Consider the following 25,647-nt stretch of genomic DNA (forward strand, 5'->3'; position numbering starts at 1 on the left):
AGTAGCGCTGTTTTGATTGCTAGTAAATGTTGTTATGGGAAGTTAAAATTGATAGATTTTCGTATATTGTTACTGTCTGCATAAACGTACGGTAAACACCTCCATTGCGTACTATTTGTAAGCGTAAAATATCAACACCAGCAGCTGTATCACTAGGGGAATGCACTGTATACCAGCAATGTCTACCAAATAATATCATAGTAACCATATCAGTACATTTGCTCAGAGTACTGTAGCAAATTTGGTAAAGCTTTCTTGCTGTTTAAAATATTTCTATAGTGTCTCGTGCTGTCTTCAATTACACTCTAGTATTAACATAGTGTATACTTGTTTACAAGTGCAAAACCGAAGAGCTACAATAACTGAAAATTACAGAATTAGCCGTAACGATACGACATTAACTTTTTTATGTGTTATATACTACTGCTATTTCTCGCTTAACTGTTCAGACTGAAATTTTGAGAACGGCTATTGGAAAGTATTATATAATGTTGCCTTGCAATGCCCCAATACCTACCTATTTACTATGATGTAGGAAAGAACTGAAATCTGTTTTCCTTCTATTAATTTCTCTTTGAAATAGAATCAATCTATGGTAACCAGCATTTTCTAGTGTTGGATATATTTTTGGGTAACTTGTTGATATTTTTGAGTATTTTAACAGTCAATACAGTAATATTGCATTTGGGATTAACATGAATTTCAGTAGGTTAATTTTAAAGTTTTCTAAAAATGGAATCCAGTACTTCCAAATTAATCGGTGCAAGAAGGTTGGAAGGGATGTATGAAAATGTCTGGTGAGTTAGCTCACATAAATTTATGGTGCTAAGCTGTAATGCCATGCTTATGATTGTGTAACTGCTCGTGTATACGCTACGTTACCGGTTACTCTACTCAGTCAGAAAATATATATATTAATACAATTAGAATACTATATTTTTGTAACATTACCTTGAGCTGCGGTAATTAAGCATGTGTTGAAAGAAATTACGTTAGTGATGCTAAATATCCATAGGAAAGGACTTTATTGTACTCGAACATGGTCCTGTATAGGGATTTTATTGCCTGATTGTTAGGCATTCTATTAAAATGTGTGCTATAAATACTTAGGGCTCAATTTAAGTGATAAAACGGCAATTTCATAGCATTTTGTAACGGTGCACAAATTTGTTTTATTAGTAAACATGTAAATAGGAGCTATATCTTTGTCTAGCAGAATATGTAACAGACTATTTATGTTCGCTACTGGGTCCAATTTTACCAATGTTAGCAAATAGTATTAAACAGTAGGTAAATACTCTTATATTACAGGGTAGAATTTGCCGGATTAGCCAGACAGTACCAGCCAGTTAATTTAGGCCAGGTAAGTTCGTATATGTTCGTGGCCTTCATATCTTAAATATTTAATGCGAACATGTGGTTATCAAATTCTAATCACATCGACAAGATGTAAGATCATTACCTAGAAATTACTAAGTTTAGCAGTAACTACACCTATTGCTTTCGTGAACGTGTTTTCATAGTTTTAGTGATCTAACAGCTATTTTGTATGAGAGTGTAATATTTAATGGACAATTTATCAACTACCTACAATTTATTAAGGTATATCATCAGGAATCGAAATATTCAATTCAATATTACCGAATATAGAAGTTTTCATCTTGAAATCTGCTTCAAATCTTACTATAATTCATAATATAGTTGATATTCTATTTCTGAATTACCATGGAGAGTCTGCATGGTTATTTGGAACAAATAATAACAATTATTGTAAGAGGTTATTGTGAAAGCGCTATATAGTGGACATAAACAATATTGTCGTACGTGATATATACAAAATGAAAAGCTCCTAATTCGGATCCAACATTATAACTGTGATATTCTGTGTTCTGATAAGATACATGAATCTTGTGCTTTAGGGCTTTCCAGATCTTCCTGTCCCTCCCTTTCTGAGAGACTCCATGATGAAAGCTATACAAAGTAGTGACATGAACCATCAATATACCCGTGGTTGGGTAAGTGCGAAGAAATGCTGGCGACTATATCAATGAACCAATCCTTTGACATTAGATTATTTAATAATTTTAAAGGGCCATCCAAAGCTTATTAATGCTCTTGCTAAGCTGTATGGACCTTTACTTGGGCGTAAATTAGATCCAGAATCTGAGGTGAGTCACTTACATTGGTCTAGACTGTAAGATATGGTTGCAATTTGATTGTGTTTATCGAATGTTACGTGATATAGATTCTAGTTACCGTTGGAGCGTATGAGTCACTTTATTGCTGTGCTATGGGACTTATTAATGAAGGAGATGAGGTATATCAATACAGAATTTGGATAATCAATGAAATCGTTTTCAGTACTTGATATGACGCTTTAGTTCTGTAAATTATTTGACAACATGTTGAAAATCGCTTACATAAATATATAGGTTATTCTTATTGAACCTTTCTTTGATTGTTACGTTCCATTTGCTAAAATGGCTGGTGCAAAAACAGTTTGTGTCTCGTTAAGAGCGGTAATACACTATAGAGCTCCTTATTGTTGCATTGAATTGCCTGTGAATTGAATTATATCCATTCTTCGGTTGATAGAAGGAAGACGCAAAATCTTCAGCTGACTTTTGCTGGGATGAGAATGAAATAAGGAATGCTTTTAATGCTAAGACTAAGTGCATCCTTCTTAATACTCCTCATAATCCTACTGGAAAGGTAATTGATTGTATTACAGTATATAGTAAGCTATGAAACGTCATCGAATATTATGTATTAGCTACATTACGAATTTGTCATGTTACGCACTAGGTGTTCTCAAGGAAAGAGTTAGAGTTGATTGCTGAGCTATGTATTAAACATGACGTGATTTGTATTACGGATGAAGTTTATGAATGGTTGATTTACTCTGGCTCTGAACATACCAGGATAGGTTAATTCTATATGCAACTGCATGAATTTTAAAATTTGAAGGCTTTTGACTATCAGTAATTTCTTGTAGCAACACTTCCTGGAATGTATGATCGAACAATAACAGTTGGCAGTGCGGGTAAAACTTTCAGTGTCACCGGATGGAAAGTAAACAAAAAGCAATAAAGTTGATCGTTTATCTGTTATTTCGAAAGTTTTAGCAATCAATTTATATTATTCTAACAGGTCGGCTGGTCTATGGGGCCGTCGAATTTGATCAAACATTTACGAGTTGTTCATACGAATAGTATATATCATTGTTCAACAATAACTCAGGTACATTAAGGCTGCTGTTAGTTTAACCTTGTTAGTGTCACTTTGGTTTTATTGAATAAATCATGCTTCTAAATGAAATTTAAAAATCAGGAAGCCGTTGCTAATGCAATAGAGACTGAAAGCGAAAGGCTAGGAGATAAAAATTGTTACTTTCGTCAGTTGCCTAAAATGTTGGAGAGAAAACGTGATAAAATGGCCGTTCTCTTAAAATCTATCGGTGTTGTACCTATTATTCCTGAAGGTGGTTATTTTATGATGGCAGACGTGTCACCACTCGGTATAGTACTATAGCTTAAAATCCACAACTACCGAAATAATCAAGTGCAGTTAGCTATTATTCGCTGTGATTTACGGAGGACTGCTTTAATAACTATAATGTATAATGCTAGCGACTAACATAATGTAGGTATTAAATTTAACGATGGAGACGATACATCGCCGTACGATTACAAGTTTTCACGGTGGCTAATTAAACAAAAGGTATTGCAGCTTACAGTTAGTATTGAAAGATTATAAATCCTATCAAAAAAAAAGTTTATCACCTCTCAGTTTATGTTTATACCGAAATTACTTTTAATGCTTCTGCTTTAGGGAATCGCTTGCATCCCACCCAGCGCTTTTTATTCCAAGGAACATAAGGATCTTTCAAAGAAATTTATTCGATTTTGTTTCATAAAGGTACAGACAAGTGATTAATTTATTTTAGATTGATTTTATTTTTTCTCTTCTAACTAAGCTACGAATTTCTTACTTGCTCTAACTAGCTTCAGAGTTGCGTCCAAAATTCATTAATAGTGAATGTTTTTTGTACTTTTACTGATAGAATGACACAACGATGACGATGGCGGAAGAAAAATTTAACGAATGGGCCCGATCTTTAAAGAAATAATTGTACCATTCATGCCACTAGTATTTTGCAGTGTCTTAATGATATCGAATTCCAGCGGTTTTTTAAAATCATATTCCAATAATACCTTCGGCCGATAATGTACACGTAGTACAGTATATATAATTTATCAGTTATGTTTGCTGTACAAATATGGTACTGTATAACGATAAAGTTTTGGCTATTATAATACATTTGATGATGTAGTTTACAGATGGATTTTAATGTTTACTTTGATCTATTTTGCTATTGCTTAATGAACCTTGCATCAGCTGTGTCAGTCATTCTGAACTTAAGATTGGTATCGAATATGTAGCTACACTACACATGTCAGCAATAAGCTATTACCCCAATTTGGGTAATTTCGTCTGTGGTATTCCTATCGAACTTAGTATCATCTTGTAGGGAAACAACAGAATAATAAATTGATGCGGTTGGATCTTGTTTATCAATTTGTAAATTTTGTAATAATTTTAATTTTAATTTGATGAAGTGTCAATATCAATTTGTCCTAGTGAATTAATTCAATATGCCACTAATAATACCCTTAACAAATGATTATTAATTTAACTCTAATGAGTTCCCGTTTCAATTAACTTGTATTGATCAACTATTCTCATGGGTTCATTCATTAGAAATCATACAGTATCATAGAACTGATAATGGAGCAAATTGCAGTAAATTATTGGTAAATAACTTTACAGATTACTACAGTAGTATGTGTAAAATTTAGAAAATTTTTAAAGACATTAGATCATCACATAACCGTGTACAGTAATAGATAAATTATAGTATCAATTTCAATTGCTATTACAGACCAGCGAAGGCTACAAGCTCGCAACTTTTTAAAAGGGCTTCAGATTCATTTATAGGAAGTAAGAAAAAGATTACGTAGTTACAACAGCAGCGGTGACGTCCCTATAACCAAATTAAAGACTATACAGGTATGTTGAAGTAATAACGAAACCAGTACCAACGAAAAAATTGGTCGTTGGTGTAAAATCTTGCAGCCAAATCCACGAGATGTAGCCCATCAATAAGATCGATACCGCCGCAGCAAAACCCTTTAAGATATTATCAGCGTACTTAACAACATTAGCAACAATTAAACCACCTACTGCTTGTAATATTACCACAATCCAGGTTAGATAGTTATAACCGTAGAAGAAGCCTTTCGCTCTAATAATATGCCAATCATTAAAAAGAATGCCGAGGGAACTGCATAGAATAGAGAATCCACCAAGTTGTAAATTTCTCATCCATAGCGAGACTGCGGAACCTTTTAAGATCATTTCAAAGTAAACTCCTGAGAATCCGCTAGTTAAACAAGCGCATAAAACTGCAATCAATCCAATAGTAGGAGATCCTTGAGCATTTGACGTTGATTTAGACGATTGGCCATTAGTTGCTAACTACAGTTGTTCATACAAGAAATGAGGTTGAGATGATTTCTTTGACATACTCATACTTAGTAAATCAGTAATTAATTAGTACATCATTCATTATTTTATCTTTCAAAGCTATAGTAAATCTGAAGCACAACTGTATGCAGTGTACAGTAGCGTACAGTAGGAAGGCTATTCGTTACAAATGTTGGAAGCGAATCAATCTTCAATCTCATTTCCACTTTTTCAGTACTGTAGCCCAATTTACAATCAACTTGATCCCTATCAACTACATTGTCAGCTCTTACAGGTTGTCAGGCGATATCGTACTGCAAAATAGATTTCCTTTTAACACAGTACAGAGTAATTCACCAGAGTCTGAGAAGCTATGGTAATGTATAAGCACGAGTGATTTCTACATCAAACGCAGTTGTAGAGCATGAAATGACGATTCCTTGTTTACGTAGATGGTCCAGTTTAACTTTAGGAATAAATCTCAATTTTATTCAGCATAGAATGTATTTATACTATAATTTTATCATACGAATACTAACTCAAGTAGTGCTTGATGATACAGTGGCAATTCAATATCCATACATATACAACATTAAGTTATCAAATTACCTGAACTAAAGCTATTCCACATGTGAGCTGCACTAAAGCAAACCATTTTAAAGGATTCAATTTTTTCCCCATCAAGATAACAGAAAATATCGCGGTTGCTAATATCTTTAACTGATAGGTTACTTGATAAGTTGCAGCGTCTAAATTTGATAAGGCTAAAAATAGTAAATTGTTCTGGACAGTGTATAATAACGCCGGTACCGATACTTTAAGAGTATCTAATGGCTTTGACAAAATTTCTCGTCTAATGTTTGAAATCGATTTGGAGAAATTAAAGTTATTATTATAGTGTATCATAAACATATTAATAATAATCTTGACAATTTCAGCTAATAGAACTGCTGTTGATGATAGATAACGCGTTGCTCCAGCTTGACTAGTTCTAGAGTAACGTAAAATTAAAACAAATATAGTAGTCTGCAATGTTAACACAACTAAGCTAATAACACGAGGTGAAAATAGCGTTGAGTTTGTGGCCATAATTCAAGACTCTCGAAGCAATTGACAACTACTGTAAATTAGATTATGGTTAGCAGTAAATTGCAATATTAATAATAATAATTCTAATGAACTATTAACCAAAATGGATGCCGTAAAGTAGGGTAATAGGGTATTTTATAAATGAAGATATCACGGTTACCTGCTAACTACAGTACAAAGACAATTGTCTTCTCATGACGGTACTACAGTACAATATACTGTATGTGCTATGCTGTACTGTAATGGACAGTACAGTACGTCGATCGCTTCCATTTTCTTGATAGTAAAAGCTGTTAAAATTGAAATTTCTTACAATGGGAACCCTCCTTTACAACGATTGATGTTCAATAATGGTAAAACTAAGTTAGCTAACCACCACCATCAAGACCTCCACTTCTTGACTGTACTAAAACTAAATCGACTTTTAGCCATCTGCAAATCGACAGTACAATACAGTACAGTACAGCACAGTACAGTTGTAAGTGCAACGATTGATGTTCAATGATGGTAAAACTAAGTTAGCTAAACACCACCATCAAGACCTCCACTTCTTGACTGTACTAAAACTAAATCGACTTTTACCCATCTACAAATCGACAGTACAGTACAGTACAGTACAGTACAGTACAGTTGTAAGTGCTACAGTACATTGTTCTACGATGGGCTAATCTGAAGCACTGTACTGTACACTGTACAGTACTGTACTGTACTGTACAGTACACTGAGTGTACAGTCAAAAATCGGAACGGTCTACAGTACTGTACTGTACAGTACTGTACTGTACACTTTACTACAGTACTGTATACTGTACTGTACTGTACTGTACTAACTATTGTCAGACGAGCACATACTGTACTAACAGTAACAGTCTTTTTTGGGAGCAAACATGGAGCCACTCGATGGCAAGCAAGGTCAACGTTACTTAAGAATACAATTTGCGAATGCAGATAATCCACTAACCATCATAGAAAACTTCCAAAAGGAAAATAATGTTAAAGTTAGTGAAGAATTCCGTTGTTGCGTTCCGTTATTAGACTTACTAGGAGTACCTAGGCTAGAATTGCATCGATCTTTGATTGATGCTTTGCGAAAGAGGTTGACTGAAGAAGTGGAGAAAAGCAATCCGGAAAAGTTGCAACAATTACTTGCGGTAACTTTCCCTTCCATCCATATAAAATCGATCAGACCAGTATGTATCGAAATCATGAAGCGTTTGCCAAGTTTGCCACAAAATTATCTAACTTTGTTAGAAGACAATCAAGATTTACTTCAAATATTGCCAATCGAAGTCCGACGACAGGTCTGGCAGAATAACCTCAAACTCTTTGCTCTCGAAATTAATCCCTTAATTGACACCTACCTTCGAAGCACCGAAGACTTCATGTTTTCCTTGAATTTCGATAAGCAGCAGCATTTCTTCAATAAAGCACCTCGAAAACGTCGCCAGAATGAAGTATTACAAAAAATAGTAGAATTGATTGGTAGATCAGTGAAATTATATAACACCACCTTACAGATTCTGAGAACGCTCTATTTTAGAAATGCAATTGAGCATTATTGTACCTTACGCTTGGAAATTTTGATGAAACTACACGATAATGATGTTAGAGAGATATTATCCCTTGATCCATGCTATAAATTTGTATGGTGTTTGGATGCTTGCCTACGTGATGGCCTGGTTGATAGTAAACGTTGTAATGAATTAATTGCATTAATGGAAGAAGCTACAAAGGAAAGTGGCAAGCAAATATTGGGGTAAAATTTGAATGAATGACTTATCATCTCCATGTTAATAATGAATAATACTTCCAAATGCCTAATATAGTTGCAATTGAGGCTGATTTATATAATTAATTGCTAAGTAATGGAAAATTGCATTCATTCTATGCTTTCAGCGACTTTGCTATTATTTTAGCGGACCCATTTGTTATCCATGCTTTGACTGGGACTATATTCAGGAGTATTCAGCTACTTTATGACCAAGAATTGCTACCAAGGGTGAGTTTACCATATCAATAACCAACAGTAGTTAGCTTATGGGTTTATTTGTAGATAAAGTAAGTAACTGCCGTTCGTTCAGCCTTACAATTCTGTAAAGTAATTATTTTGTACTGGTTGCTATCACGCATGCTCTTGTGGTAGTGATGATCAAATTTATTAGTTCTTATTTGCCTGTATAAAGCTAAATTGCATGACCATTGAGTATCCCTATTGATACGTTATATGATGAAGATGTATGTCTACTAATTACTTTGCTCACATCCACTGCTTTATAGGATGTTCCGTTATTGCACTCGCTACTTAGACTTTTATCGCTTGGACTCAACGCTTCGCAAATGATACATCGGCAAGATTTTGCCGAAATTGATATTGTAAGGCTTAAGCAAAAGAGATAGTTAAATGAATTAAAATATGCATTGAAATGGCTATCTAAAATAGTATCAATAATCATATAAATGAGATATATCGCATACAAGTTGGCCGCAGTTATTTCTGCAGATATTAACAGAGTAGATTATGTGGCACAATCTAAATTATGAAATTTTACTAATCTATTATAGGATAATGTTATTGTGCTGCGATTTATACCGACAATTATGCTGTTAATTCACTCTCTGAAAAATAATGGTATATGTCCTCCAAACATAGACTTAGACTTTTTCTCTTCGTATATTCATGAAAATCCTATTGCACGTCGGATTGCTTGCGAGCTTATATTACATTTGTGTAATAAACATAACCTGAGCGATCTAAGCCTCTTGCTACCAAAGGTAGCGCCCGCTTTTAGAACTCCTGATATATCCGATAACATCTTTTTGCATCTATTTATTTATCAACTGGTAATATCATTTCTGGAAGAACACGGAAATGATGAATTTTATCAGACAGTATTCGAAGAATTTTTTCTGCAATGTGAAAATGTCGATTGTACCAAACATATGCTACGGTTGCTGTGGTTCAATTACAGAAGAATGGCATCATCCAATGTTTCTATTATACTGGACTATGTCATTTCAAAAGGACTTGTAAGTAATAGATATAGTTAAGTTTGGGACATACCGTAATTGCTATATTACATCCAAGCATTAATAAACACTAATTTAAGTTACATGTTAGTAGTGTACATCATTAGTGCTTAGAGTATCAAACTATAATCTTGGTTGCTACCCAAATCAGTAGTCACATTCATCTAAATGTATGGTAACCTTTATTACAGGATGATAAATTTACCAAGGATGTATGTCGTAGCATGATGAAGAGTTTAGAAGCGGATAAGCTAAGGGCAAAATTTTCAGAGAGAAGATATTCCCATGGTCCTACTTCTACATTGATGGATGATGAATTTGAATAATACTTTCTAGTTGTTAAGTTATGATGGAATTGAGATAGGTTTTATTTTATTATAGCATATTATTCTATATCTTCGTTATCGATTAATTGATGTTATCTAACTGGAAGTTTACTATTACATCAAAAATTAATATAAGCCTTTGTTACTTAAATTAAGTATAAAATCTTCCAATTGGATTGTAATATAGTTTTACGTACAGTACATTGGGCTGACATTAACTCCTAAGATATTGCTGTATGAAACGAAGTATTTACTATCTTCTCAACTTGTACATATGCGTATGTAAACATGGCGCTAGTCGTAGATTTCTAAATAGAATGATTTGCATCCATTATCTTCAAGTGAATCTAAATCTAAAAATTGAAGTAATTACTTAAAAAATTTTAAATTATGTACAGTACTGTAATTTATGCAACGCGCCTAGATATGTGAATATTCGGAATTAATGTGTCATGTTTGTGAATAACTTTTCATCCTTTGAGTAACACGGAATATTTGTGAATATTTGTTAAATATAAGCAAATAAAGTAGTGCGTACTAATGATGATAGTCGCGTTCACTAATGTGATTATTTGATACGTGCCGTTAAATAGATGCATAAAGTCTGTAAAAATTAATTGAAAACATTTTTCTGTTACCATACTATAATTATATCCTGAAGCTAAATAACCATTCTTCATAGACATTCCGTGATTAGTGAATGATATTATGACTGAATAAATTTGCCCTTTCACCTTAAATGAGACCACAAATGACATTACAACGGTTAATAGAAGCTCATAGCGCGGCTGTTACTGATAAATCTGGTTGTAAATCGTACTACATTTTAAGGCATTAATTAAAATATCTGCTAACTAATGATATCTTAAAATACTGCAACTTAGAAAATGTATATGCCTTAATTGTTTTATGTTCCAACATAATTTAATCACAGTACACATACTTGCTATTAATTGTAATGGCTGCATTTACTTTGCTTGTACTGTAGGGATAAACACAAGAAAACAATTTTAATCGAGTATAGACGTATACTGATAAGGTGGCTGAGATAAATATTTCGAAGTAGCTTTTGATAAGGTCGTTACTTAAAATTCGCTCGATCTGCTCGCTAGCAGTAATAATAAGAAAAAATATCTTTAATAACAACTAAGACTAACTTAGTAAATACACAAGTCTCCTAACCCAAGGTAATCATTAGCCTAGTGTTAAAAGTTATTAAGAAAACATCAACATCAAGATAGAATCAATGTTTTCTACATTACTTAGTGAACTATCTTACTTGATTGTATTTAGAAAAAAACTACCAAAAGTGATTATTTTAGCCTTATGTGCGTTCGGTACTTAGTTTAAATATACAATTAATCATTTTATTATAAATAAATAAACATATTACAAAAAAATTTCTGACGATTAAAAAAGAAAAAGATGCTCGTACATCTATAATGATAATCACAGACCAAGCTTTTATCAAGCAACAATCATTTAAATACATTGTAGACACCTTCGTACTCATTCTTGTATTTATTAGTAGAAAAGCAATATATGAATTCTAAATTGTGAAAGATACCGTATCAGTGTTAGAATGATAAATCTATTACAAGAACAGGAAATAGGGTAGCAAAATTATAAAGTGCATTTATGACATGGTCTTATTATATTTTTGCCAAGCATTGTTCAACCACAGCTCGTTTATTCGGCGGCATAGCAGATAATAGTTCTTGTTTTTCTTGATCAGAAACAGACTTTGGATTGTCTTGCAAACGACGCATAATATCATTTAAATTAACCTTAATCTTGGTAGTGGGCGCTGTAACAGCATCACTTCCCGAAGAAGACGGTGTATTAGATCTCGAAGACTGAATGGGTTGTCCTACTCTTTGCGTTTCAGCAGTCTTACCAACAACTTGAGAGTCGGCGACGTTTGAAGGGGACATTTGTTCGCTGGTAGATTGAGAGGCTTGAGGAGATTTCGTAGTAGGCTGTTGAGCTTGTACTTTCTTTTCGCTATTAGCTGGTGGCGAAGCTGTAGATACTTTCGTGGCTCTTTGCTGAATCTGTTTTGGTCCTTGAACATTTGACTGGCTTGAGGTAGGAGATTCTGGCGAAGACTGAGCTGCTTTTTCCACCATTGCAACTGTTCGGATTTCCGATTTTGACGGATTTCTAGCTGCAGGAGTGCTAAATTGATTTTTCTTCCGATTGTATACACTAGATCTTTGCACTAGACCTGACGAGCGGCTAGCAGAAGTCGCTTGACCAGCTACTATAAAGCATAGAATCTTTAGTTTCGAATTAAAATATTCGAATATTTGATACTTTGATTCTCCGATCACAATCAATTATAATACGGGAGACATGCACATCAGAAAAGTATGAAGTCAAATATTCATTCTCTTACCCCCTGCAGATATGTAAGGTAGTAGACGCTTCATTGTATCTTTCGCCTATAACCAAATAAAAATTAAAACAACCATTTAATTTTCGCGAGGTACTCATTTTACGTTCATTAATACCGGAAATACGGAAATTATACTAGTCATATCCACTAATTAACTATTAAAATCTAGTGGGATTTGTTGTTTGTTAAAATATAGTGCATGTTTATAGAGATTAAGTACATTTTACGTACCATATTATTATTGTGAACGTTATGTGATGATCATGATGTGTAAACAGCTCGAACTGTTGCTAATGATTATGATCATCGTCATACAGTAATTGCTATTAGCTTAGGCGTGAACGCGATCAAGCGTTTACTGTTTCGTTTAAGATGAAGTTACATAATGACTTGTAGTACGACAACTAGACTCAATTTATATTATAGATTGAACCTAATGTATTGTGCGTTAATCCATGACAGACTATGGTATTTAATATTGAAATAGTTGAAGGATGCATTTATCTCATATTAATCTTTAATTTCTATCAAGTTAAGGTAGTATTCACGGTCCAGTATCCTTTTAGATTTAGCAGTTTAGATATTATTTAGGTCTATCTTAGAATTGGTTTTTAAAAGCCTTACTTGATATAATTCAACCCGTAGATCATTACTCAGGTCCTTATAATTAGTTGATAGGCTTTTAAAATATGCTATGGCCAAGCTAAACGATGAAGCAAGATATAATATACCACGCCAGTTATAAATATAATGAAGCATTTTACGATTATTACTCGATATTGTATCAAGCTTACCATAATAAGATAATAACAGGAATGATAACATGGGCGCTTGTTATCTGTTCAAAAATAAAGGTCAAGGCCCCGCTATCAGGACTCCTAATGTATTTATCTACGATTAGGTTCAAAGCGGTCGCATTTCCAGTTATATTGGTGTTAGTTAAGCTATTATATGAAATATAGACATAAAAATTACTGATTAGAAATATTTCCTAAGGATCTAAGTGCACCGAAAATATGTTTCTGAACGTAGTTCTACGACATGCTTTGTACAGCGTTTCATTTCTTATTCAATTTATCGTAACAAATACCGATATCTCATAGAGAAAGAAAAAAGTGAATATATAAGACTTACTACACTTGAAATGGCCCACAATCCGGTGATAAGGCAAAGCTATACCAGCAACATTGTAAAATAGAATTAAAATGATGGAATAACCCGTGAGCCTGTATTATCAATGACAATATTTCATATCTTGTAATAAAATACGGATAACAGAATGTGTTTACATGAAGTAATAATGGTTGTACAGTATGTACAATTCTACCAAAGACAATCTATAACTTAGAATATTAATCGAAATAATTTACATACTTGGAAATGATAATACCATAGAAAATTGTAGTGATAAATAACATCAAGAGACTGATTAAGTAATATGTGCCCAGAGTGCTTGTAGCTGTAAATACTGTATTTGGCAATACGGTACATGTCATAACCGACCAGCCTTTTAAGTAGAATATCACCAAATTTTTAAATAGAGCTAGGATGGGTAAAAAAGGTGAAAAAAACATTCCAAGCCTGATCCGATTGCAAAAACAAAAATAACACAATAATTACAAAATAGATTTCGATAAATCATAATATTTGGTTAAGTTAGAACTTGCAAATATTCAGCTTTCTTTTAATAAGGCAATTATAAGTATTTGTTACGGCATCAAACTCCAATCGAGTATTAGTAATATAGCAATGTGAAGTAGCATCAAATACAGTTAAATAAATACATATTTACGAAAGAAAAGCTAGGTATTTATTCGGATCTAAGTTGTTGCTCTTACCAAGTTAAGCCTTGCGAATAAACGATTTGTAAAATGCTTTGAGCCACAGTAAAAGTCGGATAAGGAGGCTAATTGATGTTAAAATTAAAGTAATTAGCACTGCTAGAAAACGATAAAAATTCAATTTTTGGTGTAAAGTAACTGATTTTGTTTACTACTAACTTAAGCAAAGATAAACTCGCAAGAAAATCGATTGATACAATGATAGTACCGCAATTTACTTTATATATGAAATTATTCTTAATAATAATTCGAGTACCGAAGCGAATTCAAAACTCAATTAAATACAGCATATTTACAGGAAACGTAAACGAAATTAACTACGATTTAAAATACGGACCTCTTTTTTTGTTCGGCAAGCTGGTAAACATCGAACTAGTCCGGCTCTCACAAAGTCACCAATTAATACCCCACTAATAACGCTAATTAGATCGATAGTTGAAACTTTAAACAACTCTTGACCAACTGTACTTTCCCAACACTTTCCAATGTTTTGGCTGCCAGATGCTAAGCGGCATACCTCTCCCGGTGCAAAGAAATTTGTAAGCTGAATGGAATTTGACTAGCGATACAAAATATAAAGTGGAACCATATTACTAATTACATACGATCTATTTTTAATATCCACTTGTAACTGCTTTGAAAAATTTGATATATGCTACAGTTATGACTAATTTTTACACTGACCAGCGGAGTTACGGAAACAATTGATATAACCAATACACTTAGATTAAACAAGTACATGATCATGACCCTGTAGCAATTAAACAAAAGTTTAGAATGAATTTTTTATCGTATTTGAAGAGTAAATAACTAAGCAAGCAAATCTACTTTCGGATATTTTACAAATGAAGAAATAGTTTCAGTAAGCCAAATTAATTTCTATCTTATGCATGGTATGATTCTAGCTCAAATTACGATACATACTTTATCCGGTATTCATAGATTAAAGATTTAGTTCGATACATATAAATGAACATGATTGGCTTTCATTCAATTACCGAAATATTTTCAGTTTCAATTTTGTTTGCTGTTTATAATCCTCAAGGGTAGAGTAAACATCGAATAGTACTGGTGAAATAGCGTTGCATAGAGCAAGTACGATGGATACCTATAAATCACAAATTTCGACATACTTTTAACTTTATTAAGGTTAAATACTGCTATTGACTATTACTTAGATAATTACACATATAAAATAAGGGACTGATTAACAAGCTATAGAACAATGACTGCAACCAGCTCTTCTCTCACTCAATTGAAGGTCATTATTTCAAATATAACATTCGCTATTTTGAACCGCAGTAATTATGTAACTAACCAAATATCTCACGATTATATTGGTATGATCTTTTAAGTTGCACTCGTATTGAATTAGGGTGTAAAGAATAAGTGTTCCGCATCCTAGCCATGTCATGATCACCAATAACCATGCAATAATCCTTCGGATATATTTTATGAATCTAATTTTTCATTGTTTATAAATTTCTTAGACAGGCACATTTACGCAATAGATCAGCATGAATATTCAGAAACTATCAAGATCAGAATTGCATATGACAATATAACTATAGTACAGTATGAGATTTCCAAGACAAGAGATTAGTTAGTAGTGTAACAAAAATACCGGTGTAAAATTGATAACTCGAATATGTACTACTACAGTACTTACATTCCATAGTTTTTGCTCTCTCGAACATCTCGTAAATCTCCAAGCAATTCCTGCGTAGATTTATTTTTTACATTACTTAGTGCTAGTAAAGCAAGTAGTAACTCCATATGGATTACGTATTATTACGATCGAGGCCTGTAATTTTAAAATATCTGAATGGGATACTAACCGTAAATTCTGTCCTAAGGGACTGTTTCTTTGAAATGGCATTGCCTTCGTTATTAATTAAGAAATCCCAGTTAGTGCACAATTTCCATATAAAATTGAAATTAGTGCTGGTAACTATCGATATCTTTGTCGTCTTCTTTCGGCTTTGTGCAATTCTAGAAGTAAATTGGATTTAATAGACTTGATACAATCGAAATGAAAGATAGTAATGTTGCTACGACGGTACTTGTAGCCATGAACAACCAGTAAATGCGTAAATCGGTATATCGCTATATTATTTAGTAGTCTATGATGCAGTAGAATACAATGGAAACTAAGGTGGAAAATATACAACATAAAACTATCAAATACTTCTTTTTAAATACTAAATGCATCACTAGTTAGCAAAATTTCCTATATTTTCAATAACAATATTAAGGGATCAAAATTTATAAATGGTAAACCTTATTAACAAAAACGCGTAGCTGAATATATAAGCTCCTGTTGTAGTCAAGAAGTAAGCCAGCGGCAAATTGTATCTTTCAATATTTTTATGCGGAAAGGCAGTGTAATTGCCAAAAAAAAGTATAGAATATCGAATAGGGCCCTAAAAAACAATACAGCAGGTTACTTCTATATGTTTACTAAGAATTGTCTATGACGTTACAGTATTCTCGTAAGGTAGGCACTGATGTCATAAATTCCCGCTCATAATGGTCACAGCTACGCTTTATAGAACAAGAGTATGCTAATTGGAAGTATTTCTTCAAATTAAGTATCATTTATGTACCTGCTAACATATATATTACATCTTATTAACTTTAATTTAGTGATATTAAACTTAAAATGCAATTAAAATAGCATATCTTAACACTTTACTGTATTTACGGTTTCAGTGATCTACATGCAGTACTTATCTGAAGTTTATTAAATTAGGGTTGCGATTTGCCCAACTATAGAATATTAAAATTGTAAACTTACCTGAAAGTTAAGTACAGTCGCTATTCGATCATCTGTAAGGGCAGCAGCAGGAATAGTTGTATCTGTTGTATTAAATAAATACAGCTACAAATTCAAAAATAAATTAGAACTTTGAGCACAATATTGGTGGGAAGTAATTATATGATCTAGTTAGTTTGAAGTCCTTATAAGAAACAATAAACATAACCTTATATTTATTAAATTAGCAGGCTAAATTTTTATGCAAAACTCCCTATATAGGCATTAGATCGGCTAAGAAATGACACTGCTAGCAATTTTTGAATAACACGATCATGTTCGTAATACGATTTAGTAATACCTTTGGTACAACGACAAATCCCACAAAAAAGAGAGAAAGTACAAGGTTAAGTAAAAACACTCCTCTTACGAATATAAAGTAAGAGGCTACAATAGAACCAAAGAAACCTAGACATTAGCAGAAGAAATTAAATCGCCATTAGCTGATCGCTACGAAAGCTTACTAAATAATGGTATAATCCAGTTATAATGTCTTTTGACAGCTAGCCACTTTCATTAATTTTATTTTATATCAGAGAATGGATTGATGGAATAGAATAGAATATTTCTAGATTCAGTTTATATTTTCTTGTTGTAGCACCTAATGTTAATCTATTGTAATGACTAAAAGCAGATTTCAAAATTCTAATAAAATTAGCAATTATAAGTATTTTCTCTGAATATCATTTTCACTAACTATGCAGTGTGATATGCTGTATTTTGAATTACAAACACTGCTTTGAGTAGTTCCAAAGCGAATGTTATTGTAGTTACTGTGTTGAGATCATCAATTAGCTAAAGTAATATTAACATAATGTGGTAACAATAGCCAATCTGACTGGTTATAAAAAATATTTAGCCCCTGTTAAATGAACTAGTGTTAGGTAACCGTAAAGTGAGGACATTAAGTATCTTTGTGATAGTAATTTACATGACTACTATCAGTACAAGATTAGCATCAAATCGATGTGATCTGATTAGAATTGAAATTTGCGAAATTGGGTTTTAGTTGCTAATGTTTTAACTTTAAGGATAAGATTTAATAAATGCCTTATAATTAAGCGCTGCATTACTTCTAATATGTTCTAACATTTTATATATTTTAGAAACCACATTTAGAGTTATAAGCCACAACTACTATATCAGGTGATTCAATCAAAAATATTTTGGAGAAATGTATGCGTCGACAATAGAATGGATTAGATATCCTGTATCTTCAACGGGTTTGATCGAATATCTACATGTATCATCAGCTTTGAGCTACACTGATATATAAAGTACTAAAATTTAATGAATTAAAATCAATATAGAAAAATAGAAAGTATCGTAGCTTACATTCTATAGCTTTAATCCTTTCGCGCCATATTTTGTACCCAAAGAGCAAGTTTCCCAACCATCGAACAAGCTTCTTACCCAACTACAAAGTATACATAAAAATATAGACGTAAGCAATCATCGCAGCTTAAGGCATTTATGAAGGAAAATTACAGAGTTACGGTAAAAATAAACTTTTCTATCATCTAGAAAATTTTAATTATTATAAACAGATATCTGCAGTATATATTTTCTTTTTCTTGAGTAAAGATAACATAAATTTCTACATACCCCTCTGGAATATTGATAATTCGCTGAGTTACGGGAAGTACTACCGGTTTGCTTTTGTACATAAGATTTATGTAATCTAGTGAATAGAACATATTTTAAAGTTACCGTCACTATATTGAGAATTGAAAACTAAAACAGTTATGATTTCGATTGCTATAGTGAATGGTTTAAATATTATCGATAGGGCTTTTACATTTATCTGATTTTTCTTTCACTAGTTGGCCTATCTATCTATCGATATATGTTAGTTGTTACTCGTATAGATTATTAAAAGTTTGTTGTTTGTTTTTTAGTCGAGTAAAAGGGAAACGTAGCTATAGAATTCAATCAAAAAATATCAAATATTGTAATGGCGCATTTTAATTGTGAAAACTATTTCTCATTGATTATATTATAGGAATGTAATAAGTAAAGGGATGAATCAATCAAGATATTACCCAGTGATGTCATACAACTTACTCTAATAATTCCTCTTTCTTAGCATAAGGCCATGGCAATTCTTTGACTATACTAATAATCTCGTATTGCAATTCCTTCTTTTTCAAAAGCAAATCATTGCTATCGAGGCTATTCCAGTGGAAGATTGGTTTTATATATTCTTCCTCAACGCTGTAACGATTATTTAAAGTAAACATTATTTAATCAAAAATTCGAAATAGATGCTGTACATTATAAATTTTAATGCCCTGTTTATAAAAATTAAATTATAAAGTTTATCAAAGAAAAACTTAAGACGATCAATCACTAATTTGTTACCGCGTAAATGTAACAAATAAATCTGACGCCCTTTATAGAAAATCAGGTTTACTTTTATATTTTTACCTTTCGAGGTTGCCACTATAGGGCCTTCTTAATGCTTTAATAAGGAATCCCGGTTGTAAAGTTAGCAGTTGTCTTTCTTGCTCACTGTATCGGTCATCTAGAACGAGGGTTAAAGTTTTGAATATAATCATAAAGTAGAATTACTAAAGTTATAGTTATTATGGTAATGGTTTAACATTTTTACTATCTAAGCTGTGCTTGATAGCATGAGTGTATCGCTATTTATAACACTTTTTTAAGTCTGGGCTACTGTCCTTCAGGAATATAAGTGATACATCAGCAGATATTAAACAACACTTTGCAAACCTTATTAAGATATACAAGCGCTTACTTATCCTACGAACTTAGTATCACCTTATTCATAACTAGCCCTAATCTAGTTTCTAGATTAAAGCTAAGACTAAGAGGTAATTAACTCTAACGAAACGTTTTTATAGTAAAGATAAGTAACACCAAACTCTATGGAGAACATCTCGTAAATCTTTCATTAATAAGTTTTAGGAAAGTTTTCAACTAATAACGTCAAGTTGACATTCCGAACGGATTTTAGTAATTGAATTATTGACTACTACTTCTAATTTAAATATCGATAGCTATAGTCGAATACAGAACGACAGGTAGTTTTCATCGAGCAAACAGTAAGGCTTTGCAACGTGATGTTTGCCTTACAGGAAATTAAAAATTTGGTAGTTGTCTTGCTCTGTGGATTGAAGCAAAGCTAGAAGGAATTTTTGCCTCATAGTTTAATAGTAAGAAATTATAGTTTTAAATGAAATACTAGGATTGAAAGATATCAGTTTAAAACCATTGCACCGACACTAAAGAATTAAATCATCAAATTACAACTCTGAATTTTTTATTGTAATCAATGATTTAAATTCAGTCAAAATTGCGATATAGATTGCTCATATAAATAAGATTTTATATTATCATAGAGATTAAGAACAAAATTGATAATATCTTGATTCACTATTTTGTTATGAACGAGACTTGACAACTAAAACTGACGCAATGAAGTCGCTACTAGTAAATTTTCTTGTCCGCCAATGTATGTCGGTGGCGGTTATCGCAATATAATATTTAATGACTGCTATCAGACTTTAAGTAGGTGAAAACACAAAAAAGTCCCATATATGATAGAGGGTTTGAAAAGTCAGCGGCTGTGAACTTAGTTGCGATTCACGGAATTGCACAAGGGAAGTGGATACTTTATTGTAGACAGTAACTAAGATACAACTTAGTAGTTATGGTAGATGAGCATGTAAGCTATCGCAAGTAACGTGTGAAAGTACTAATACTGTGGCTAGTACAACTAATGATTTCTAAGGTAGAAATCGGTGGCATTTGTAGCTTTTAAGATAGAACACATGCAGAGAACAGGATTGTAAAATTAGATACAACGTTTACCAAAACAGACTATGTAATAGCAAATGATTGTAGAAATGGTAAAGACTGTAAGTGCTATAAGTAACTGTTGTAAATACAGCTAGCCAATTTGAATATGGTGCAAACAGGCTGTAAAGATATCTATGTTTAATATGTTTAAGAGCTATACGAAAGGTCTATATTAAGAATAGATTATAGTTACAGTACAGTCTAAATATATTACACTGTATACATAAATCCGAAACAGGTATGATAGAATTTCTGAATTAATTAAATCTTCGTCCTACTGTTTATTCTGTGTTAAAAGTGATATACTCCTACGTTCGGTTTAATATGATCGATAAATGGTGTCAAGAATATTATAAGCATCTCTATCATTACGTAATATAAGTACTGTGTTTGATAAAGTAAGGCTTAATTATTTTAGAATATTTAACAGAGCATCGTAGTTTATAAAAGTTAGTGACTATTTCTCTATACACGTATCAGTTATAATAATACGAAGCTTATTTTCCGGCTGCAAAAAACGAAACTTAATAGAAGTTTGCCCTTTATATATGTATTGAGAAATGAATATCATGCTTACGTGTATTACTATTAGCAGCGAAATAAAAAATCAGTTTATTATAATTTAATTTTCAGTCTGTAGGGCAGCAAAAACCCAATGAGCATTCTTTAATTTTAACATTGTGTACAATAATTCTGTTTAAAACATACATTTCTTAATTAATCTAAGTAAATCTGAAATCGATTTACCATTGAAGTGAACTGATGTTTGCTAGTTTCTGCTTATTAAAGTAATTTTTGCAATAGCTGTATTAAATCAGATTGTACCCTAACTAAAAATAAAGACAGGGCTTACGTTTAAGAAATGAAGTTTTAGTCTTAGCGGAACGACATTTGAACTTGCAATACTTGAAATAACGTTACAAGTACTCCGTATACGATTTTCTTGATGATTACGAAGCTTTTCTCGGTATTTTAATATAATTTTATTCGATATTTGGTGATGAATTTGTGAAAATATCACTATATCGTGTTTATCAATTTTTCGTAACTTGTTAAGTTAACAATAATAAATGATCATGTTTAAGTGGAAAAACTATTTTTTTGTACATAGAAGTCTTCACTTATTCGCGATTGGAAACAAATCTAGTTGGTAATACTTTCTCAGAGTCGACATTTTTTATTATAACTAAAGCTTCTAAATTATTATGTCTTAGCTAATTACTATTCTAAAATAAAACAATTTACGTTACCGAAACCATCTTCTAAATCTTCCTGATTTCTGCTGCTTGCCATAACAAGTACTTTGATTAGCTGTTATGAAAATTTTGATTCTTTGTAGCTACTACTTTTTAAGTATTCTAATGACTTTGATGAGTTAAAATGTCGATGATTGTCTAGAGGAGCCAATTTATGGACGCAAAGACTGTTTAATGCAGTGGATTACGGGAAGTGATAATCAAAGTATTATTTTTCGAAAGTGGTTTTCATTTTGTGAATTACTGACTGATATTGATTGGTTGGGTGCTTCTATACTAATTAACATACAGACACGGAAGGACGCTTACGTAAAAAATATAATAGTAATACATATATGAGATACGCCTGCTATTGTCTATATAGCCCTTTATATACTACAATCTAGAATATAGGCTAAAAATATGCAAGTTTTATATCGAAAACAACTCACCTTCGCTGTCACTTATTTTTGTGGACAATCAATAGTAGGTAGCATCCTTTCATCTGTAATAGAATAAAAAAGGAGTACGGTTAAAGTAAACGATATTTATTAGAAGGTTATTGTCAGATTGAACATTAAAACCAAAGGTAGTGACGTAGAAGGTTGTACTGGATAAGAGTTCTTTCTTTTATTGGCTAATTACTATTTGAGAACTAACAATTAGACAATATCTTTATTAAACTTATGTACGGTATCAAGTACCGCGCCATATTGTCTTTGCACTAGAGTATTAAACGAATATTCATACCATGGACCATTACGTGCTGTTGAATTACTTTCGAAAGCAAATCATTTCAGATTATTATAATTACGCAAGCTATTACCGTACACTATGAGATCATACGATCCAAAATCAAATGATACTCATGCTAGTTCCTAGGCACTATGCAGCTATAGTTTCGTATCCTCTTATACCGCACCGGTTGTGGATTTAGATTAATTAGTTTAATAAATAATTACTATCTAAATCGCCAGAGATACTTTGTTCGATAGGTGTCTACTATAAGGTGATTGATAATTATAATTATTGTTAGTTAGGTCAATTAATTATTCTTGTACTGTATGTAATATAAGGAGTTCGGTATGTTTACGAAGCTATGACAGGTAGACCTTCAGTGAGATCAAGGAAATAAACCTAGAATCTTAGCGTAGGCAATCAAGTTATTCATTCGGACAGAAATGAGCGCGAAGTTCTCGGCAGAAGCGGGAGAGGTTGATAACGTTTTACTCATAGACACTAAGATAATGAATCAGGTGATGGAATCGACAGTTACAGATATACACCAAAACTTATAGTATATGCGTACACTACGTGTATGTGCGGTACGATATTAGTGGTACATGCAATACTATGAACTCTAAAAGATATATAGTAGTTACAATTTAGTGAATTTACAAATATCTCCGTATGCTCTTATACAATTAATTATTACTGTACCTTGTAAAAATATTATTTAGGGCTGCAACAATTTGCCTTTAAAGTATTTCGAAGACTAGTGACAAGGCTCTTATAACTAGTTGTTCCTGTTTTTATTTCGCTCTAAAATAACATTACGGTATTTATGTATGATAATAATTAAGTAACTTTTATTACCAGTGTTGTTGCGCTAGATCGTACGAATGTATTACTTAGGGTACCCTATTCGAACTTCCACGTTCTTTTTATATGGTCAGCACGTTCAAAGTTTCTTAAATTAGTAAATATTAACTATTTGGTTAAGGATATAGATGGATACAGTAATGGTTGTAATCAAGAACATAGGGTATAGCTTACATTTTTACCGTTTAACACCAACAATGACATAAAATTAAGCCTAATAATAGGTCAATAACTTTACTTTATCAAAACTTATATCTAACATACAGTATGGTGATATATGAGTACCGCTACTTGTTATAAAATTGTAAGGAAAAAACTATCTATCAGAATGGATATGTTGTAAATTAAAGGCCAGCTTCATCGCTGGGAAGTTGCAAATACGTACTTTTACCATGGCTATAGACGAATGAACTATTAGATATCTTACAATAGTCAAATTTTAACTAAAGTGAATCAATGCTTGGTCTGGTATTAATCATTGGAAAACAGTAATAAATCGTAAAAAAACGACATACTCATATTATGGGTACTATCACTTGCTAAGAAAGCTCATTAATGATCAGGATTGATTCATCCTTTATTCTGTAAGATCATTGTAAATGCGGAAACTAATACATTCCAATAAATAAGTTATGTTATCTTTAGATTTGGTATAAATAGTTTAAAATTAGTAATTATAATGATTAGATATAATCTCTGTTTTTAGCTAATCAATAGCTAACAGCATGTAAGACCAAATTACGGTCAACCATAAAATTTTGGAACTTGTGTTCCTTTGAACCACTTTCATTCACTGTGACGATACTCATATTGGAAAAGAGTACTAACTCGCTGTTTTAAGTTAATCTTTGGTTTTCGATCTCTTAACTACGGTACTACTGTAACCAAAGGCGTAGTGTCGGAATGCGTTATGAAATCGTTCATTATACATGGATAGATCATTATAAGGAATAACTGAAGAAGAGAATTGCTATATTTTAAGATATACATTTCTTTCATTAACCGATATTATAGTGAATTATCTAAATTAGTTTAAAAATGAAATAAGGAATACGTGACGTAAAAACGTAACGAAATGACCGACGTGATAAAATATTATCGTGAATAAAAGCTTTGACATTAGGAAAATTGATTTTATTATTAGAAACGGTACCTATGCGAAAGTGTAAGTCTATTGGCAGTAGCTGTTGGTTACGTTATTGTAAAACTGAAATAATGGAAAGGGAATTAAATATACTGTACATCCTCTGTTGTAGGTTCAGTAAACCACTCAGGCATTATCAAGACAGTGAGTGAACATTAATAGCGGTGTTTATTCATTGCGAAGCTACTGGGATCCAGTCGTAACACTTAGGTGCAAACACTGAATTTTGACAAATGAAGAGAGTAAATCAACAGATCATTGCGAACTACAACATCCTGAAACTATAGTAAGTGTGTGCTGAGATTATACGATAATGGACGTAATAACTCCCTAGTTTAAAAAGTGCAAGTGAAATGGAAATACAGTGATCATATCATTGCCTCATTAATTATGATGCCTGGTGCTAATACTACTACTATTTGGTCTTTGGATGGCAAGCATACCGTATCATCGTTCTACATAATGAGCCAGACTCAATATCACATCATCGCTGCTAAGGCAGTATACGCATATATGTAAATCACCTTGCTTTCGATTGATTATTATTTGTTGCTAAGTAATTGAAGACCATTAATGTTTGGAACATGCCTGTGTACCGACCGGTAGTGCATTCATACCGTATACGTTTACCTCATAACGCACCTTCAGTGTTGTACATTTGCAAGCAAAGAGCTTCCATAAGTCAAATCATTATATCTCTGTTACTGCAAACAGATACACAAAATTACTATCAAATTATTTTTTTAGACATCACCCTCGATAACTATTACGAAAAAGTATTCTGATACGAATACAAGGTCGTACTCGAATTTTACTTTCAATT

The 25,647-nt window shown here is 32.4% G+C and overlaps 4 protein-coding genes across 4 annotated transcripts; 2 read left to right on the forward strand and 2 right to left on the reverse strand.

The window, feature by feature from the left end:
• Window positions 1–732: 732 nt before the first annotated feature.
• On the forward strand, window positions 733–4,129 carry TRIADDRAFT_20976 (uncharacterized protein; the record flags this gene model as incomplete). The annotated part of the gene is made up of 14 exons (XM_002109246.1): window positions 733–797; window positions 1,312–1,363; window positions 1,920–2,015; window positions 2,091–2,168; window positions 2,246–2,317; window positions 2,433–2,519; window positions 2,596–2,712; window positions 2,806–2,926; window positions 2,996–3,072; window positions 3,151–3,240; window positions 3,331–3,517; window positions 3,647–3,720; window positions 3,832–3,918; window positions 4,064–4,129. The coding sequence occupies 14 exons, from the start codon at window positions 733–735 to the stop codon at window positions 4,127–4,129; spliced, it is 1,269 nt and encodes a 422-aa protein (XP_002109282.1).
• A 926-nt stretch (window positions 4,130–5,055) lies between these two features.
• Window positions 5,056–6,615, reverse strand: TRIADDRAFT_21640 (uncharacterized protein; the record flags this gene model as incomplete). Its single annotated transcript, XM_002109816.1, has 2 exons — window positions 5,056–5,538; window positions 6,136–6,615. 2 exons carry the CDS (start codon window positions 6,613–6,615, stop codon window positions 5,056–5,058), a joined length of 963 nt encoding a protein of 320 aa, XP_002109852.1.
• Window positions 6,616–7,675: 1,060 nt separating this feature from the next.
• Window positions 7,676–9,614, forward strand: TRIADDRAFT_13686 (uncharacterized protein; the record flags this gene model as incomplete). The annotated part of the gene is made up of 4 exons (XM_002109247.1): window positions 7,676–8,370; window positions 8,511–8,613; window positions 8,892–8,987; window positions 9,177–9,614. Coding segments are annotated over 4 exons (1,332 nt in total), but the record flags the coding sequence as incomplete, so codon positions are not given.
• A 2,005-nt stretch (window positions 9,615–11,619) lies between these two features.
• TRIADDRAFT_63632 (uncharacterized protein) lies at window positions 11,620–19,579 on the reverse strand (the record flags this gene model as incomplete). Its single annotated transcript, XM_002109817.1, has 19 exons — window positions 11,620–12,230; window positions 12,366–12,411; window positions 12,990–13,068; window positions 13,160–13,309; window positions 13,500–13,538; window positions 14,204–14,271; window positions 14,544–14,765; window positions 14,891–14,957; window positions 15,205–15,314; window positions 15,525–15,645; window positions 15,876–15,925; window positions 16,045–16,198; window positions 16,813–16,862; window positions 17,004–17,087; window positions 17,323–17,429; window positions 18,357–18,438; window positions 18,627–18,702; window positions 19,086–19,235; window positions 19,449–19,579. 19 exons carry the CDS (start codon window positions 19,577–19,579, stop codon window positions 11,620–11,622), a joined length of 2,397 nt encoding a protein of 798 aa, XP_002109853.1.
• Between the last annotated feature and the right edge of the window lie 6,068 nt (window positions 19,580–25,647).

The sequence above is a fragment of the Trichoplax adhaerens genome, genomic scaffold, assembly GCF_000150275.1.
Source record: "Trichoplax adhaerens TRIADscaffold_2 genomic scaffold, whole genome shotgun sequence".
Lineage (NCBI taxonomy): Eukaryota > Metazoa > Placozoa > Uniplacotomia > Trichoplacea > Trichoplacidae > Trichoplax > Trichoplax adhaerens.